Here is a 20,317-nt window from a genome sequence, read left to right on the forward strand (position 1 = left end):
TGAGGGAGTTTTAAAAGAAGGAGTTGAAGGCCTGATTAGCTATGGGGAGTATAGGTAGTTTATATTTTTTTATTCAAACCTCATTGGTTAGGATAACAAGAAAGAATGAAAAATGAGATACAAATCAATAGACTTGACCAGAAATGCATCACGATAGTACCTATAATATTTTCCTTTCCTCCCCCAGGAAATTGTCACCACAAAGTTTGAGGTGTCCAAGATGCAGTGAGCACAGCAACAGTTAACGGTGAAGTCCGGTGTTTTAGTTTTGTTGTTTGTGGCATTTCTGTTTTGTTGATATGACAAGGTAGTGTTTTGGATCTTCCTGTCCATCAAGTTGTGTGTTAGCCTGGAGTGGGGGAAAAGTAGTTCCTTGAGGATATTATACCTTGTGTGTACAAGAGAGAGCGTGTGTTTATTGGTTGATTCTCATCAAATTAATGCAAATATGAACCTTTGTATGTGTGTGTGGGGGGGAGGGGTGTGTGCATGAATATGTGTGTGCATGTGTGTGTGTATGTGTGTGTGTAGCATGTACATAGTACATCTAATGAAATAATGTGACAAGTTGTTACTTGGTGTGCTGCTTATGTGCTTAATGAATTTATCAAGTAGAAAAAGTGGGAATGAGACAAGATAGCTATAATAAATATTTATTATGGGAGAGGAGTCTTCTCTGTACTGTAGCTGAAAATGCAAAGTTGCACTAAAAGTGTTAACTCAAGATTCTCAGCGTGGGGTACTTTGTGTTGCTGATGCGCAAATGGTGTATAATTAGTTCTTTTGAATGTTTTTAAATATCCTTTGTTTAGTGAAGAGTATTACTGACCAGGAAAATATCTGGTGTGGTGTATTTACATTATTTCTTCTATTCACATAGTATTTATATGGCAGTGGAGTTAATCATTAGTCTTTTTTCCTACAGAAATTTCATGTAATATAGTATTGTGTAATTTCAGTAAAGTAGAATTCAATTTTCTTGTAATTATATTTTTATAGTTCATAGAAATATCTGTAGTGGCTCTATATTTTTGCTCTACATTTGTTGTGTATATTCAATATGCTTTGATTGGATTCACAGTTGAGTGTACATGGCAGGAGCTGGGCAAAGCATTGGGGTAAGGGTAGAATGTGTTTTGTTATGTCATTGGCAGCAGAGAAGTAAGTAATGTTTCCTTCTCATACTCACACACATGAGCAGGTGAGGGGCTGACTAAGTATACAGACAGCTATCTAATGTTGCCTCATCAGAAAAATGGGTTTAGTAGTGACCTGAAAGTTCAGGTCTTATGAAGCACATACTTTCTGGTATGTCTGCCACACCTGACTACAATTTTTTACTTAAAAAACTCTTTGGTTTGTTAAAAATTACCATTGCTTCCAACAATAATAATTTAGTAATCTTTAAAATGCACCCATGTATGATGATATAGCCCAAGGTGACACTTCAGATCAAAGTGGTCATAGACCTTCTCTTGTCATTTACTAAAACAGTTGATTATTTGAATGTCTGAATGGATGAAAACAGTCCCTACTAATGAGGAATTGTCTGTAATTCACTAATATTATAAGAGTAGGAGTGGACAGTGCATAGAGATTATTATAACCTCTTTGCCTTACTCCCAGTAGAGGTCATGGTGAGTAGATCAACATTTGGCAGTGAATCATCTCGTTACATTGCCATGATAGTGATGAGCCAGCAAGCCCTTAGGCCACGGCCACACAGGGAGCAAGAAAGCGAGCGAGAAACTTTAATACATTATAAACAATGGAGGTGGCCACACTGGCAGCGAGCAGATAATGACGAGAAAACTTTTCTCGCGCAAGATCGCTCGGTCAGAATGAGGGACATCACAGACATGCTTCTATATTATTTGCCGTAACTCACCTCATACATTAGATAGGGCATTTTGGTTGACACATTAGACACAGCAGTGATTGCAGCACTTAACCCCTTCAACACGAGGACACATACTGCGTCCTTGCGTGCCTTGTACCATATCCGAGGATGCGCATACTGTGTACTGGCTCACTTTTGCCAATATTCAAGTTATTTTATCTTTATTTATGCTTACATCTCAAAATTATCAATTAATTTATGTTTCTTTATGTGCACCATTTAATTCTGCATGTTTTCATATATAATACATGATGATTATATTGAATTTATGGCTGAAAATTTGTTATATTCAAAAGCGACATTTGAAATCTGGCGCACGCGGCAATCCTGGATACGGCATGGGGCACTGTTTTGGCCCAGCCGTAGTGAGTTTCTTTAGTGCACCATTTAATTCTGCATGTATTCATATATACTACATGATGATTATGTTGAGTTTATGGCTGAAAATTTGTTATATTCAATTGCGACATTTGAAATTTGCCGCGCGTGGCAATCCCGGATACGGCGCGGGGTGTTGTTTTGGCCCAGCAGTAGTGAAGGGGTTAAGTTTGTTTTACGTTGTTGCCTATTGCGCCGGTAGGCATCCTCCCGGTGGGGCCTGATGGTCGGCCCAAGGCTTCTTCCAGGTGGGGCCTGATGGTCGGCCCAGCCCGTTCTGGCGCAGGCGCGTGTTTATAGTGGCGCCATCTTGCATTGGCTCATGCTGCCCCCCAGAACTCGTTCTTGATTCGCTTGGACGGCTTCCTCTAGAGTCCGGGTTGATGGGTGGTCTTCAGGACAGCATGTGGGTAGTTTTAAGCCACTCGGCGGTGACTGAAAAATCCGAGTGATAGCGTGAGGATTCGAACCCGCGTCGTCCATCACGTGGCGAATATGGGTCCAGTACGCTATCACTTCGGCCACCGCCTACCCCTTAAGTATGTTTGTGAACTCAATAAAAACAAAAACTAAATAAATAGTGACGAGTTGGAGTTAAAGAATCACTCCGTAATGTTTATAACACATTTTACATATAGCTACCATTTGCAGCGGCTATGAAATTAGTACTAAAATAAACAATTCCATCTTATAGAGAAAAGCCTCCTGAACACGATGGTGTATACAGATTTTTCATAAAACGCCAAATAAGTGAAGCACGGAACTATTTATAGAAACCTTTCACCCCATCCCTTGTGTGTGCCCACGGGGGTTGGTGCGAGGGGTGTGTATAGTGTTAGCTCTGCGGGTCGCATTGCTATGACAACCCTCGCCTCGCTCTTCGTGTGGCCACAGAAACTCGCCTTGACGCTCTTGCTCGCTTTCTCGCTCCCTGTGTGGCTGCGGCCTTACTTTGTGTGTGTGTGTGTGTGTCACTATGCATCAGTGTTTGTGAGTGGTGTGTGGCAAAGCATCTGTGACACCCAGCACTATTACTGTGTTCTTCCATGAATGCATTGTGTCCTTTGATAGACACCTCAGATTTCCATAGCCTTTATGCACATGAAAGTTGTGCAGTGTTCTGTCACAACAAAGTCGCAGGTACCGGCTGGCCATTCTGATATCAATGTAATATTACAGAAGCATGGCATCATTTCCTGTTGCATATAATAGTAAACTCATTAACTGGAAAAGTCAGGTTCTCAGCTTCTAGCTGTGCAAGTTGTGTGAAAAATTTGCTGCAGAACTTGCAGGATGTCCTAAGGAGTGTGATGAAGTGTTCAGTATCTTCTCCAGTAACATTCCCTTTATGGATTGTGGAACGTGATTTTGCATCAAACATGGAGGCTTAGAGTTCATATAGTTGTACTTTAGGTCACCATATAACATTTTTCCTCATCAAGAACTTCATGTAATAATGTAGTGATTCAATAACTTAAAGCCAAAGGATGTTGCTTGCAATGCTTCTTCAGTGTGAAGTGCTTAACTATTACTCTCAATCTTCATCCATGAAATCTTATTCTCTAACTTCCCTTCTGCCAGTGTATGAGGATATGCATGGCCAGGCTTTCATGTTCACCCAAGAGCCCCATAATCAAAGTGGTGGCTTCAATGAATAGGAAGAGAACTGTTGCACATCATTTATTGTGGCATGTATCCACAGCCTGTTCAAGGAGCAAGCTGGGTGGTGCAGCAGTAGAGGCCTTGACTCCTGATATTTGTGTTGCTCAGTTAGATAATCTGTTCTTTCCTGTGACCCTGGCTTGGCTCTATGATATCAACTGGTTTCCCCATGGAAAGCCCTTTTTTTTCCACTTAGCTGGTAAGCATGACTGTGCAGCAGGTAAATTCTCACTACATGAAGTGGAGTGACTCAGTGGTGGCACCAAGAAACCACATTGGGAGAGGCTTGGGGATGGCAGTTTAAAGGGAAGAGGAGATTCATCTGGCTTTGAGGCAGCATTAAGTTAGGTTTCTAGTAATTTTAGGGTGTTATTGGAGGACCTGAGCAAAGTGCAGTTTTTGGTTTTTGTCCTTTCTTTCCTCTGGTGTTGCTTCTAACATTCTGCATGTTAGTGGGTTTGCTGGGTGAACACAAGAAAATTTGTACCATTGAGTTATGTCATATATACAGGGCATCTATATATATGTTGAAGAAACTACAAGAGGAACAAGTATCTGTAAATAAAGTTTTTATGCAATTATGTAAAAAAACTTTGTTAAAAGTTTAGATAGCATTTACTTTGTACATATAATTTACAAGCAAATCCATGTTTGTGTGGCACCTCCCTTTTCTTTTTATGGGGTTCCATAGGGAAGATGAATTTGACATCAGTTTCACTCTTGAAAGACAACAGTACACAAGAATGTGACTTGTACCTCTATTACTGTTGACTTGTACTTATGTTACTTTTGAATTCATTAAGAAGAGAGACTGGGTTTATAAGATCTTTGCATATTTGTTTCCAGCCTTCAGGTAAGTGGTCTTTGGTTCATTGTTTTCTTACTTTATCCTCAAGTAATTTACTTTTTAGTCCTGCTTTCTCTTCAATGCTCTTTCTTGCTTTGTTGTTCCTTGTCTACTTTCTTCATTACAGTTCAGTGGTTCTCTTTGTTTATCAACTTTTTTGATATTTCACTAACATTCTTGGCTTTTCCATGATTTGTTTCCTCTTTTTTTTCTTCTTACCCTCTGTCCTCGGCTCTAGTTATCTTCTCCTTTGTTCACGTTACTGACAACTGCTTTTTATTAATTCACCTGGATTTTGTTACTTTTCTTTATCTTCATGTCCTGTTATCTTCTAGTCACTTTATTTTTTGCACCAGCATTCTTCTTTATGTCACAAGTTTTTGTTTTTCCTCAGTCCTGCTACTTTTTTCCACTCTTCACTTTATTGTTCCTTGTTTCCTCTTCAGTCGTTTTTCTAGTTTTTGTTTTTTCTTCTCTTCTTTCTTCTTCTTTAGTGCCTCCTTAGCCCTGGCCAGGTCGTGTACACTGTAGGTGAAAGATACAGATGCCCTCAGCCCTGGCAAGATCTTGAGGTAAGTTTCCAGCACCGTCCTCCCCTGCAGGTGTTGTTGGAAGCCCTCCTCAGCAGACACCAGCTGCAGTGCCCGGGCTGGAGTGAGGGTGTCCAGCTCTCTGCGCGGAACCTTCACTTGCTGGGGCTCCTCACCAGGGATCTGTTTGTTGTTGTGCAAGAAGTCAGTATAAGAAAAATCATTGAATTAGATTTAAATGACCAAAACATCGATCTGGTGGCGTATCTGTACGTCATACTATAATTAGTCTACCATGGAAGATAACGGGTTTGAAATTGTTTACTGTGGTTCGTCATCTTCAGAAAACTGTTGTGCATAGTTGATCTATTTATGCTGAAGCTTAATATATGGGAGAAAGAAAGGAGGCAAGTGTTGTGTAGCTGTAGACATGCAAAAAGGAGATAAAAGTCGTGTGTGTGTGTGTGTTTCGGTCTATATGGATAGGGTGATGGAAAGAACAGATAAATACAGGGACTGATATATGAAGAGACATCACTCCTGCAACCAGTAATGGACCTATAAAAATAACCCTAGGTCAATCAATCCATCAATGGGGGCATACGCTGAGGGGGGCGTCGCCTCACTCACCCTATGACGCAAAATCTGGGGGTCCCTCTGTAAACATAACCCCAGGTCAATCAATCCATCAATGGGGGCATACGCTGAGGGGGGCGTCGCCTCACCCACCCTATGACGCAAAATCTGGGGGTCCCTCTATAAACAACCCCAGGTCAATCAATCCATCAATGGGGGCATATGCTGAGGGGGGCGTCGCCTCACCCACCCTCTGACGCAAAATCTGGGGGTCCCTCTGGGCAAGTCTCCATGCAGGCCCCCTTCCCATCCTGAGTACCTCCTGGCAGGATCTATCAACTTGCTCAGGCCACGAACTCCGTGGGCATCCCCTTGGCCTCCTCCACTCAGGATTGTCTCTTACAGAGACGACCCGATGAGCGGGATCAGCTCCTGGGTAACGTGCCATGTGCCCGTAACCCCAGGTCGAAGGGGTTGAATAGGCTTACGTTACACTTTAAAAACTTACAAACACTATTGGGTCAAACTGGAAAGCAGTAAATTTAATGTTGGCATTACTGGAGGTAAATTTCAATTTGGTTTGTGTGTATTCAATGCTAAAGAGGCATTCAGTAACCTACCGAGTATCTTAGTGGGAGTGGGTAGTCCTGGTCAACCTCAGGCCATGGCTGCTCCGTCAAAGGCAGCTCCTGGGGCCAAGCAAGATTTCTTGGTTAGTCTGGGGCATGGGGATGAAGGGTGACCAAAGTCTAGATACCTTACTATAACATATACTGGTGTGACCCATTGCACTCAAGAATTATAATTCAGTCTTAGCTTTTCTTTACATGAGTATGAAAAGTTTGCAAGACCAGAAGCAACGAATAGGTAATAATATTTCTGAAGAAGGAGCGATAAAGGCTGCTGCATGTACAAATTACATAATGGACTATAGCATGACATAACTTTGCCCAGGAACAAATGATGCATACATTGCTATCTCTCAGCCCTTGAACCTCATGACAAATAACTCATGTTCTCAGACATTGTTATCCTCATCAATACAATGCACTGACTGCCCTAACTTAGATTTAAACTGATTCTAAAGGATTCATAATTTGGTGAACTAACCCAAACTAACCCAATCACTGTGGACACTTGTGCAAGGTAAACATATCCTATATTACATGTCTAAAAAAACTTCAGAAATGTATGGTAGTTCTCACCTTTTTAATGGAGGGACAGGCTGCCACGCTGCTGAAGCCAGCCCAGAGTTCACTAGCAAAGTGCGGTGTGAGGGGAGAGAGCATGATGATCTGGGCAGCCAATGTGCGTTCAAACTCCTCGCTCAGCATCGTGATCATTGGAACCTTCTGTAAAGCAATGCATCACAACTTGGTGTTATGAAACAGGATGAAAAGAGGAAGACTTATACATAGGAGAGTGGTGAACATTCATTGCATCCAGTCAAGCTTCTGAACCATTAAACCGCTAGACTGGAGGCAGAAAGATTACAGTAGCTTTGCTGGTACGGTCTTCATTCAATGGCAGCTCCCATCACCGTAACATTGCCTGCTATCACCTCAACATCTTTGGTATATAAGGTTTCAAAACTGTTCTGATGAGTGGTATGTGTGCCCCATATAGGAAATATTATCTTGCTCACAAATCAAGTCATTCACATCCACTCTTACAATATTATCTTGGCAAGTGATGTCCCTGCCCTTGGCCCAAATAATTTTGCAAGGTTTTTTTACCTCAGTTTTTCTTTTTTCACTTCCTAAAAGATGAGAGGCATACCACTAGGATACTTAGTGTCATATGGACAATGACTGGGTTGGAACTAGTTCTCTATCCAATATACAATCAGTTAATGATGTGTGTGTGTGGTGTGTGAGTACCCTGAGGCTGATGGTGAGTGCCTGCATGAAGGAGATTGCTGCGTTGAGCTGGTGTGTGTGTTCCATCACGTAGGTAATGTTGCTGAGGCTGTGGTTGCGGGCGTGCCACAGGTGCTGCTCGTGCTCCTCTCTCTCCTCAGCGCTGTGGAAGTATTGGTGGAAGGAAACTGGTGATCTGTGGCCTACTTTTTATGTCACTCCAATATTTACTTTCTGGAAGTGACAAAATTGCAACATCTCAAAAGCCCAACATCATCATCATTGTAATTAGGTACGCGATGATTGATGAGAATATTAATACCTTATTGTGCCAATGGAGTCTTTGATGCCTTGTCTCGCCTCAATAAACTCAGCGACTGTCATCCATAGTCGGTTCTGCCAACTGAAGATGCCGGGGAAAGCTGGTGGAGGCACAAAAATTAAATGGGTAAGGTACAGCATAAATTTTGTGCAGTAATGCAGGTAAAACACAAATATTCATGTTACTTAAACAGTGGAACACATTACTGTAGTTCTAACAAGTACTTTATTCTAGCGATTCCTGTGAAACGGATCAACAGAGTGGGTGAGTAGGAGAGAGTGGGTTGGTGGGTGAGGGATTGACTGTGCTGAGAGTGCAGGAACAGGGAAGGGTGGAGACACTTCTGCCATGGCCACCCCTTCAAGGGAAGAGGCCATAGAAGATATAGATAGACTGATAGATTCCTGCAATAATAATAAGTTTTTTTGAAGTATTATTATAAATTCCTGATGAAAGACTCACTTTCCTCAGACCAGCTTCTAGCGGAGGCTGGAGCAAAGTTGGCCAGCATGAGGAGTCTTGTGGTATCTGTCCCATATTTTTCAAGCACTTCCTGTTGACACGAGAAAAGAGTGAGTCACAAGAACACTACAAACAACAGATGAATGGTCAGAACACCTGTGAAAATCTTTCACTGGCCAGGGATGGAGGAGGACGCTTACCTGCGGGTCAACACCATTATGCTTGCTTTTGCTCATCTTCTCAGTGGTGATGACTAGTGGTGCACCTGTACCCAGTTCCACAGGTGGCTCCACTGGTGAGGGAGGGAGACAGGAGGGAAACATCACCACCACAGTAATATTTTAGTATTAGATAACTTGTTACTGCCTTATATATGGATGACTATAAAGCAAACTTACATTCCTTTACTAACTCACACTCATTCACTGACCAACTAAAACACACCCACACATGCACACTCACCAACTAACACATTGACACACTAATCATTTACTCTCAATAACTCGGTCACCAACCCACACCCACACATTCACTCACACCAACTGACCAGGAGACCCACCTGAGAAGTCCACTTGGTTGGTGGTGAGGTAGCGTCCTGTGTCCTTCACTCTGTACGCTGTGCCCATCACCATCCCCATCATCACCAGCCTTCTGAAGGGCTCCCAGTGGCTCACCAAGCCCTCGCTGGCCAGGAAGTGCTGCATGAACCTGGCGAACAGCATGTGGAGCACCGCTGTGTAGGGGGACAGCAGGAAGCAGAGTTGTGTTACGCTGTGTGTAACTGACTTCAAAGAGTAGTTTGTTGGTTTACTAATTTAACAAAGGACTGTTTGGCTGACTGATTGACTTGAATTTGACCAGAGGAGTTTTATGGGTGTTGTGTCACTAGTAATAGATTTTCCTTCTGTTGTCTTGGTGGTGCTGTAAAATTGGCTAACAGTCATCAACACCTGGCGAGTAATGAGATGTAATGACATGAAACCGTCTACCCACCATGTTCCTTTCCCCCGATGTAGAGATCCACAGGCATGAGGGTGTCCTGGAGGTCATGGTGGAAGGGTTGCCGGCTGTTCTGGGGGTCAAGGAAGCGGAGGAAGTACCATGAAGAGTCAACGAAGGTGTCCATTGTGTCTGTTTCACGCTCGCTCTCCTGGCCACACCTGTCCGGGGAAGGGGGTGAAGGTGATGGGGGGGTCTGTTTCCTTCTTCTAGCATAGGCTTGAATGATTCTTTTAGAGGAGCAAAGGGTGCAAAGCTACCTGGCACATTTCATAATGGATGAAAGGCTGCAAAAAGGGTGGTGTCAGTAAGCTTCTGTTAGTAAAAGACAAGGGTATAACTCATAGTAAATGGATAAGTTGGATAAATTCATATTCGGTTAAATCACAGGCAATATTTAGTTTCCTAATTTGTGTTGTAGTTGCACAATCATTGCTTAGTCCAATCATGTGTACAAAAATGTGCCTATCGTGTCCAACAGTTGAGGTAAGCAAAGTATTAATATTTTTGGAGGCCATGTGAGGGTGCTGGTGGCAGAGGCATAAGGCACCCCACCAGACAACAGCCAATCAGCAGCCTCCTTGCCAACCCCACTAGGAATACAGCCTCTGTTGGGGATCCAGCTTGAGGAGAGGGAGGGGTCTGGGGACCACTAATGTCTACGAGGGAAGTGAGTTATTTACTCTGTTTACTTTCAAGAGCAGCAAGTATGAAAAATATGATTCACTACTGTTATAATAAAGTGCAAGGGAAGCAAAGGTCACAGGGGAGGGGCTAACCTAGTCTGTCTGAAGGTGTTTATTGTTATCTGTTCATGTGAAGGCAACAAAAAGATGTCCAACAGTTTAAACAAGTACAGATATTTAAAGTTCTGCTCATGGCCTAGATGGTTAGTCTTTTGGCAAGATTTATTTTTACCCTTATTAATGAAAGGAAAAGCCTAAATCTGTGAGAAAATCATGCTAGTTTTGCAATCAAAGGTCCTACCTACTACTATACCAACTACACAATTCCTAGACCCTCAATCTTCTCCCATCTTGACTATTAATTTCTTTTCACAGACTGAAGTATCAGAAAGACTATATATTTTATGATGTAAGCAACTCCCATATTAATGACTGATGAAAAATTTAAGCTAAGACCAAAACTTTCCAAGCAGACAGATGGCTTATCATTGCTCTCAGCCTTACTTGGGGCAGGGGCACCTGAGCCACTCCTGTGCCTCCTTCAGGGGAGAGATGCCTCTCTTTGGGAAGTGTGTGATGCTGGGCAGCTCCACTGGCAGCTGGTCCTCAGGCACGGGCACAGCACCACAGGATGGGCAGTGGATGATGGGAATTGGGGTGCCCCAGTACCTCTGACGGGATATGAGCCAGTCCTTCAGCTTGGCGCTGGTCTCAAACCCTCCAGCCCTGGCCTCGAGCAGCCTCTGTGCCACCTGCTGCCGTGCCTCCTCAGGACGCAGACCACTCAGCTCCCCAGAATTGACAAGTTTGTCATTTTCAAGAACATGTGGGACTGTGAAGCCACATTCCCTTGAGATGTCGGCATCAAGCTTTGACACACATGGAATCCCCACATAAATATCTGCATCCTCAGCATACGGTAGACTGTCGCTTGTTATGACTGGAATTTTGCGTTGGCTGATAGGACACACGGCACTGACAGTCAGCAGCTGATGACCGGCTCGGCAGCATCTTCTGTGAGCCTCAGCATCAAGGGCATGGCCACTTCGAACTCCAATGAAGGCAATGCCGTGGAGCAGTTCTGGCTGTGCCATCCAGAGGTCCAGTCTTGCAATGGATGGCACCCCCTGGCCCTCCTTGTGTGTGTTGTCTCCTTCCCCTTCCATCTCTTGGGTCTCCCTGGCTCTGGTGTCCTGCTCCTCACCCACCACTGACACCTCCACCCTGTACCCTCCACAGTCACCAATCCAGTGCCGCTGTATTTTGGTGATGTCACGCCAATTCTCCAGCATGGGATCTGAGAGGCCATCCAGAAGTGACTTAGAGAATCTGAAATACCAAGAAAGATTATTAGTCCCAACCCTCACATATGCAAGAGAAATGTGGGCCTGGAATGAAAGTCAGAGGTCTAGAGTACAGGCAGTGGAAATGAGTTATTTGAGGAGTGCTTGTGGTGTGAGTAGAATGGATGGAATGAGTGATGAAAGTGTGTGTGAGCGTTTTGGAATGTGTCACGGGGGTGAAGGGACTGGATGCTGTTCCTAACATCACATGGTAACACTAGAATTTGAAGTGACTCATCCTGGCTCTTAACTTCCATGGCCTGATGCTCTAAACCTCAAAACCACAGCGTATAGGCACCGCGTCGCCTATACTCCCACTCCAAGATGATACTGTGAAGACTTGCATATACAGTAAAACCCCGATTATCCGAAAGCGGATTATCCGAAAAACCGGATTATCCGAAATTGATCTGGATAATGCAATTAAATTTTTTTTTTCTATACTAAAACGTTATAAAACATCAAAAATAAATAAAAGTAACTACATAGTATGTACTATATTAACACATTTAAAATTGATAAGAACAGTTAAAATGAATATGCTTTCTAATACGTATTGAAAATACAGTTATGAATAGATCAATGTATTAGACAAAAACATTAAACAAACTCTCAAACTACTGCACGACTACTCTCAAGACACTCTTCACTCCATGCCACATTCCCTTCCAACATACGAAAGGCGCGATAATATGAGTCATCATACTGTGTCTCCACCTGCACGATGCATCAAGGTCACACTTGCAAGCTTGCACAACCATTCACAATCGCACTCTGCAACATTCACAATTCAGATCTGCAACGCTCACAAGTATCAACATACACTGGTCCAGACAAGGAGACACACAGACAAACATACAATAAAACATTTACATCACATGTTTTAAGCGTGTACTTTGTTTAGCGTGTTGGTTTCATTGTTTACATCGTCAGTCGGCGGCGACGGCACACCACACTACACTGGCGTCGCATATTTCGCCGCTGCCTACTTCCTCTCACTTCTTTCTACATCACCATGCCGAAAGAAACCGGGAAAGGAAGAAGTCGTCCTTATACAGCAGAACACAATGCCGACGATCAAACGGGCGGCGATCAAAATGGCGGCCATAAATCCGGATTATCCGAAAAATCGGCTTATCCGAAAGAGGCTTCCCCCCTTCCATTTCGGATAATCGGGGTTTTACTGTACTTCAACCTCATGCTAAAGTTGACACTCCCTTCCATTCTTTTTTTCTAGCCTTCACTCTATAAGAAGGGAAGGCAGGAGGGATGAGATACTGGAAGGAAGGAGGAAAAGAATGACGGCAGGAAAGAAAGATGAAAGGAAAGGAGGGGAAAAGGAACAAACAAAGGAAGGAAGGAAGCAAGGAAGGAATGAAGGAATAAACAAATAAATGTGGGAAGAATGGAACGAACCAATGAAAGAAGGAAGGAAAGGAAGGCAGAAAGAATGACAGGCAGGAAGGAAGAAATGAAAAACGACACGGAAAAAACGAAGGAAGGAAGGCAGGAAGAAAAGAATAAAGGCAGGAAAGGAAGCAATGGAAAGGGAAAGGAGAGGAAAGGAATGAGGGATGGAAGGAACAAACCAATGAAAAAAGGGAGAGGAAGGAAAGAAGGAAAGCAGAAAGGAAAGGAATGAGGGATGGAGAGGAGCACCTGGTGGTCTTGATGAACCACTGCCTGAGGAACCGCCGCTCCACCTTGGCCCCTGACCGCCAGGAACACCCCTGCTCATCCACCTGCTCGTTGGCCAGCACTGTCTGGTCCACCGGGTCCCAGTTCACCAGTGCCTGTGGGAATGAGAGGAAGGTGAGAGGAGACGGAAGGAGAGATGGAAGATAGAGGAGAGGAGAGAAAGAGGATGGAGATGGAAAAAGGGGAGGGAGTGGTGAGAGGAGAGGGGAGGAGAGATGGAAGATGGAGGAAAGGAGAGAAAGAGGATGGAGATGGGAGAAGGAATGGGGGGAGTGGTGAGAGGAGCGGGGAGGAGAGATGGAAGATGTGGGAGAGAAGAAGAGGAAGGAGATGGGAGATGGAATGTAAGGAGTGGTAAGAGGAGAGGGAAGGAGAGATGGAAGATAAAGGAGAGGAGAGGAAGAGAATGGGAATACAAAAGGAGAGGAGGATATGGGAGAAGGACAGGGAAGTGAGCTTTCCTGACAACCTGTATCAAAGAGGAAGGCCTGACAGTGATGTATCTCACCTCTTCCTGGTAGGCAAGTCCTGCTTGAAAAAGACGTAAGAACAGCCACTGAGTCCACTTGTAGTACTCGGGGTCACATGTGGCAAACTCCCGCTGCCACTCAAAGCTGCACCCTAACTCTAGCAGCTGCTCCTTCATCTGCTGGATGTTGGCATATGTCCAGCGGTCTGGCATCTCACCACTGTCAATGGCTGCATTCTCTGCTGGCAGCCCAAAGGCATCCCAGCCTATTGGGTGAATCACCTATGAAGGCACAAGTAACAAAGGATGAATATGTGAGGACAAGAATAAGTGAACACAAATGAAACCCTCTCCTTTAGCCACTTTGACACACCCATGGAAACAGATTTGTAGATAATACAAAATCAAGAGAAACAAAGAGTAGCAACCAATATGGTCCCAAGCCTGACAGATTTAATGTACAGTAAAAGATTAGAAAAGTTGAGGCTGCCATCCATAGAAGAATAGAGGGAGAGGTGACATGATAGCTGTGTTCTGGACAATGAAGGGAGTTGGAATAACTGATAGAGAAGATCCATTTGTATGGGATGATGGAACACTTAAAGAACACGAGTGCTTCCATTTCCACAAAAATAAAGCAATACCTTGTAGCCTCTGTGGCAGTAGAACCTTGCCATGGCGTCACCTGTGGCATAGACCCGCACGTGTCCCAGGTGTAGCTTGCCAGATGGGTATGGAAACATGGACAGCACATATTTTTTTCCCAGGCCACCTCCATCACTGCTGGGGAGGTCACTTGATATTTTGTTTTCCATATATTACAGAATTTCTATGATTTATTTCAATAGACCTTATTCCTATAGTTAAAAAAAATCTGCCTTTAGCAAGCACAGAAGGAAAGAAAACCAGGAGACAAGAAAAATTAGGATAGAGTTTACAAAGTGTTGCAGAGTTTAACATACTTATGGTCAAGAAAAAAAATATGTAGAGAAAACAAGAATCCAAGGGGAGGGGCTCTGAACACTAAACAGGGAGGAAATGAAGGGTAATAATGAACAATGTTTACACTGAAGGAAAGGAGGGACAGTTATGTATTGCACTCACTCTTGTGAAAGCTTTTGGCAAGGGCTTCTATATTTATCCTTCCAAAATTCATCAACGTCCTTCTTGGTACTGTGGCTCAATTCATCATTCTGAAAAAGCAATCATACACTTGTTTTGTTTGATTTGATGACACTGGTGAACTGATAAATATTCAGAATGACAGTCATTTCAACATGGTGGAGCAAGCAAGCACTGGACCCACGCCACCCTCACCAGCAGAACCTCACCTTAATGCACTGGATAGTAGAGCAACCTATTGTTACTACAATACTGCCCTATCACCTCTTAGTTACTTGCTCCAATCTCAGGTATGAGTATGAGACAATAATTTATGATGGAAACAGTAATCTGACTCATGATTATTAGATTGAAATTTATTAGAAACAAAATAATGAGTTGGGTGTAATTCTTTATCGACGGCAGCCAAGGTGTGCTGCTTTACAGTATGTATGGAATGACTCACCGTGACGGGCCACACGCCAGTCTTGCTGTAGATGAGCCTCGGGCCATGGCCACCCAGCCCCTGCCTTCTTCCCTGTGATAACAGTCTACAAGCAGACCTTAGCCGCTCCATCCCTGCCTCCACGGACTGGCGGCCAGCCTCTTCTCTTCTTCAGTGTTTTGCAGGGCTGGTTAGGGCATTGGGTCCAGCCTCTAAAGTCCCAGCAGAGTGAGTTGCTAGCGTCTGATGTTGATGTGTAGATGTGCCTCTAGGGTGGAGGTCACACAGGGCAGCCCAGAGGCAGTGAACACTGATGCACAACTCCTTGCACAGCAAAGCGTGCCTCTTTAACTGCCTGCCAAAGGAGATCTGGGACTTAACAAGAATATCAGTGGACAGCATGAAACACAAGCTGGACAAATGGCAGAGTGGGGTGCCGGACATTTTTCTCCCTGGACGTATTCCCCTCTCTCTCATTTATCTATGTAATAAGAGCCAAAGTTTCTTTGTCTCAATGGATCTTTGCCAGGTTTATCGTGGAGGTCTTGATGAATCCTCATATCATGCTTTAATTAAACAAAATGGGTGTGAGCTGCCTCTGACCAAAGCAGGGAACACTCTAAAACTTGAAATATTCAGTGCATTTATATGTGTAGGGTTGAATACAGTATATATTAACCAAGGAAACTAAAACTTGAACTGGTAAAACTTTAAAACTTAAAATATTGTATACATTCATATGTGTAGGGTCAAAAACAGTGTAAAAAAACAAATAAAACTCTGAAACTTGAATTATTTTATACACATGTGTAGGGTCCAATACTTGGTATATAAAAATCTGATAAAAGCATGTATGCATCAAGGATGAAAACATGCAATACTGTCATGTGTCTAGGCCCTAGACACATGACATTATTAGACCCTAGACTCTAGGGTCCAATACAATAACCACAGCCCTCAAAGTTTGTGGTAACTACAGTCTTTTTTCCATTTCGTCTATATCAGAGCTGGTCCTGGAGTTGTCTTGTGGACAGTTAACACTTTATTTTTGTGTGGTTGACCACATTCATCTTGAAGCAAGGCAAGACACGTTAAAGAACAGTCTTTGGATAAAACTGACTGGAGGGTAGCCACCTCTAGCAAAGTAAATACTTGCAACATGGATTATCTTTTTGATCCCTGAATGCATTAGAGTGTTCAATCTTGGCGCCACAACTGCAGGGTCCCTGAATGCAGTGCAGTAACAAATGACTTCTAGAAAATAGAAGGGGGGTCGAGGCGGGCAAAGCCCCCCATTAGGAGTGTCATGGGGGGCTAGTCTCCCCCCCAATTAAGGGGGTCAGGCGTGGCGAAGCCCCCCCGTTAGGTAGGTTAGGTTAGTTTAAATCTATTAGGCATGTGGTGTGAGGCAGCGGAAATACACAGCATGGGACGGGACAAGGCGGTGGCGGGGGTGGTCCACGACACAGGCTGGTGGTACCAGGTGAGAGCATAGCAGTGGCGGGCACACAAAAGGCTTTAGTGATTTCTGGAAAAATACTATCTTCATAATAAAAACCATCATATTTTGTCTGGAAATAAGCAGTCAGTGTCTCAAAGTTAGTTGGCTACCCTTTTGTCAATAATCCCCCAGTCTTCTTTTAATGCATCAATGAGTTTCTACTAATATTGATGCTTGGGGCCAACCAAGCTAGAGAACACGTGATTCCTGTTCTCACACATGTTTGTATGGTCCTCTCCTGCCTGAGTAATGCCATGCATATTCAAAGTTCATAGAGAGGTGGATGGCACCAGGATGAATTTAAGAAAATCTACAAATGAACTACCACCCCAAAACTTAAACTAACATTGGGGCAGCTGAGTAACTTGTTGTATAGAAGTGGGGAAAATGTCAACATTGTAATATCACCTTTAGGATTAAGTTTACCCCTTCGATTGTATCATGAGGACCACATCTAGGGTACTTTTCAACCCCCGTAACTGAAAAACTATGTATTTGCGACGCATTTCATGTTTACCGCCGCATTTCCCGCAGTCTCAAGGGCCCTCTAGACAATTTTGGTTGCGAGGGGCGTGTCTGGGCAAACACTAGAATAATACCAAGTATCCTACACTCGGCTCAGTGGCCCAGGGGATACAAACTCGCACCACAACACCCTCCCTGAAGTCACCCGCCTCAGCTGTGCTAATAACAAGCGGGATAAGCCCAAAGTCAGCAAGGGCAGGGGTGGCGGCGTGTTTACCTTGCCGTGGAGGGTTCGGCTGGCGTCCACCACGGAGCTAATGACTGACGGTGTGTTAATATCTGGCTGGCTGTGACGGTAACATGTCATCGCATGGTGTGTGGCCGATGCACAGTCCCGCCGCCCCGTCCTGGCGCACACACCGGCAGGGCAGGGCAGGGGAGGGGGGCGCACGTGCGTCTGTTTGTTTACCTGTGCATTCAAGACGACTCCTTATTTCTGGTCTCGTGGTGTGACACAGTGAAGTACTCGTGAATTTATTTATCTAGTGATTTGTGAGTGATGTGAAGGACGAAACACTACATAACCACCGTCAGGGCACGAAAGCAAATTTTAAGTTGAGGCACGAACGCGCCTTTAGGTCGGCCATGTTTTTGTTGTGTGTTTGTCAATAATCCCCCGCACCGCCGCCCGCCGCGCCGCCCTCCGCACCTGGACGCGGCCTCCTCGACGAACGACGGCCGGCGGGACCACCTCCTCCCCAGCGAGCCCAGGTGAGTGGCCTGGGGGTGAGGGGCCGCGGCTCCCCTCGACCCCCTCTCTCTCTCTCTCTCTCTCCCCTGGGGTCAGGCCACAGGAGCTTTTCCTCCTCGCCCTCTGTTCTCATTGTGTCGCCGGGCTAATGCTGAGGGAGGGGCAGCCACCTCTTGCAAAGTTAATTCTGACATTATGGATTTTTTTTTGGTTCCTGACTGCAGTGCAGTAACGAATGACCCGGAAAATAGAAGGGAGGTCGAGGGTGGCGAAGCCCCTCCGTTAAGGGGATCGAGGGGGGCAGAGCCCCTCTCATAGGAGTCAAGGCCCCCCTTTTAGGTAGGTTATGTTGGGTTAAGTTATAGGTGCCACACAAGAGTAATTTCACACATCGCAATGGAATGACTTTCTTTACACCGAGCTCTGGAGGACCAACAAATCACACCACATTTCTCTATTGATACTGTAAGACAGACTTTTTGCCTAAATGCCATCTTTATGTCCAGTGATGAGGTGCAGAAATAAATGGAACAAGTTCCCCGATTAGTCATCCTACAGACTACCGGTTGTGGACAAGAAACAGGGACTGACTGGAGAGAAAATAACACGAGAACGCTGAGAGCAGTGGCAGCCAACCTGTCGAGTGACTGGCCAACCTGTCGACAGGTTAGCCAGCCACTGCCCTCAGTGTTCTTGTGTTATTTTCTCTCCTTTCTGTCCCTGTCTCTTGTCCACAGCTGGTATTCTGCAGAATGACCTAATTGGGAAACTTGTTCCACTTATTTCTGCATCTGAGCATGCCACAAGAGGATGATATTTCGGCAAAAAATCTGCCTTGCAGCACCAACGGAGGAAGTGATACAAAGCCGGACAGGTCAAAAGAAGAAGAAGAAGCACGGTGTGGTTTGTTGGTCCTCCAGAGCTTGACCCGAGCTTGAACTTGATGAGTTGTGCATGACACCTATAGTAAAACTATTTTCAAGAGTCAACTTTGACGTCGGCCACTGTGGGTCAGCTCTGCCATACAGCCCAACGTCTTTCTCTTGCTCTCATATGTCAGTTGTTTACTGCTTCTAAGTGAATATAATTAATGATTTGTTAACCCAATAAGGCTATATGGTGTTTAGATTGTTTTATATTTTTAGGATAATAACAATGATTTTGTACAAATACCACAACGCTTGAAAATGTTGTTTTGTGAAATTGTCAATGTGCTGAGGATCTGATCCAGGTCACTTCCCTCAAGGTCATGGCCAGGATGGAAGCAGCCAGGCTGTCATCTCCCCCTCACCCCTCCACACAGTTGACAGCTGATCCATTTATTCCTCAATTGTTTTATTTTGTTAATTATATGGGATCATTGAATTCAATCCTTATTATGAAAATAAATATACACAGAATGTTTAAAGATTTCTTATAAGCAGAGAGAGAGAGGGGGAGAGAGGGGAGGGTCCGTACTCTCCACCTAGGCTCCAATCAGATAATTGGAGACATTTAGATGTAGCAGCATGGTGGGTTGATGCTGATCCTCAATGGCCAAAACCAAAAGAGACTCATGAAAATGGTTTTACTATAGGTTAGGTTAGTTTAAATGTATTAGCCATGCAGTGTGGGCAGACGGAAGTATGCAGCGCGGGACGGGGCTGCAGCGGGGGTGGTCCACTACGCTGACCTGTGGCAATAGGTAGGAGCGGGGCAGCAGCAGGTGCACCTCGGGCATTGAAAAGTCGATCATATATATAGTGATATCTGGAAAATAAAACTATTTTCATAATAAAAAGTATTATATTTTGCCCAGAAATAAATGGTCAGTGTCTCTAAATTACTAGGCTACCCTCTCTTCAACAATCCCCTGTCATAGTTACCATCCCCAGCTGTGGTAGGTTACTATTTAAGTGGCGGATGGTTACTATAGTGGAACCAGATTGACGAGATCATTTTTATGTTGGCTCCCTTGAGTCCTTTCCTCCCTGCCGCTCTGGCACACAGTCCCAACACCTACCTCTTCCTCTCATATGTTAGGTATAGGCAACATATGATAGGAAGAGATAGGTGTTGGGACTGTGTGGCAGAGTGGGGGGGGGGAAGGGACCCACCAATCTGGTTGCACTATAGCTGTTAGGTTAAGGCGAGGTTCTGTTTGTGGAGGAGAATGCTGCATTGCAGGGCGTGGGTTTGCTGGTGGTCTGCTCTGTCGTATCAAGGCAGGTGTAAGTCTGGAGTTTTCCGTGTTTCCTTCTCTTCATCAGCGTTAGGTCTGGTGTTATTTATGTCTCTCCATTGGAGCTCTCCACTGGATAATCATTTTTTTTTTTACTTTTCA

At 44.3% G+C, this 20,317-nt stretch overlaps 2 protein-coding genes across 5 annotated transcripts in view; one reads left to right on the forward strand and one right to left on the reverse strand.

The window, feature by feature from the left end:
• Positions 1–4,601, forward strand: part of LOC127004454 (transmembrane protein 87A-like) — a 104,466-nt gene extending 99,865 nt beyond the window's left edge. For both annotated transcript variants that reach the window (XM_050872180.1, XM_050872181.1), the window contains one exon: positions 188–4,601. In XM_050872180.1, the coding sequence (XP_050728137.1) occupies positions 188–229 (42 nt within the window). In that variant the 3' untranslated portion in view covers positions 230–4,601. The remainder of the gene's footprint in view (positions 1–187) is intronic.
• A 599-nt stretch (positions 4,602–5,200) lies between these two features.
• On the reverse strand, positions 5,201–18,014 carry LOC127004453 (probable leucine--tRNA ligase, mitochondrial). 3 transcript variants are annotated; one of them, XM_050872178.1, is made up of 16 exons: positions 17,713–18,014; positions 15,299–15,632; positions 14,836–14,924; positions 14,376–14,514; positions 13,771–14,013; positions 13,224–13,357; positions 10,726–11,550; positions 9,530–9,696; positions 9,096–9,269; positions 8,737–8,828; positions 8,537–8,627; positions 8,075–8,174; positions 7,774–7,915; positions 7,099–7,245; positions 6,514–6,582; positions 5,201–5,500 (listed from the first exon to the last, which is right to left on the reverse strand). In XM_050872178.1, the coding sequence occupies exons 2-16, from the start codon at positions 15,407–15,409 to the stop codon at positions 5,204–5,206; spliced, it is 2,820 nt and encodes a 939-aa protein (XP_050728135.1). In that variant the 5' UTR covers positions 15,410–15,632; positions 17,713–18,014; the 3' UTR covers positions 5,201–5,203. The 3 variants fall into 3 exon arrangements, with proteins under 3 accessions (XP_050728135.1, XP_050728136.1, XP_050728133.1); XM_050872179.1 differs by lacking the exon at positions 17,713–18,014 and adding an exon at positions 17,521–17,706 and having other exon boundaries at positions 14,376–14,511; XM_050872176.1 differs by lacking the exon at positions 17,713–18,014 and adding an exon at positions 17,521–17,706.
• Positions 18,015–20,317: the final 2,303 nt, after the last annotated feature.

Source organism: Eriocheir sinensis, chromosome 28, assembly GCF_024679095.1.
Source record: "Eriocheir sinensis breed Jianghai 21 chromosome 28, ASM2467909v1, whole genome shotgun sequence".
Lineage (NCBI taxonomy): Eukaryota > Metazoa > Arthropoda > Malacostraca > Decapoda > Varunidae > Eriocheir > Eriocheir sinensis.

Bases quoted from the DNA above. Each gene is read 5' to 3' on its own strand.
- LOC127004453 (XM_050872178.1), bottom strand. From the start codon at position 15,409: ATGGAGCGGCTAAGGTCTGCTTGTAGACTGTTATCACAGGGAAGAAGG. The intron at 14,925-15,298 runs GTGAGTCATTCC...TTGCTTTTTCAG, and splicing joins CTGGCGTGTGGCCCGTCACG to AATGATGAATTGAGCCACAG. The intron at 14,515-14,835 runs GTGAGTGCAATA...TGACCTCCCCAG, and splicing joins TGCCAAAAGCTTTCACAAGA to CAGTGATGGAGGTGGCCTGG.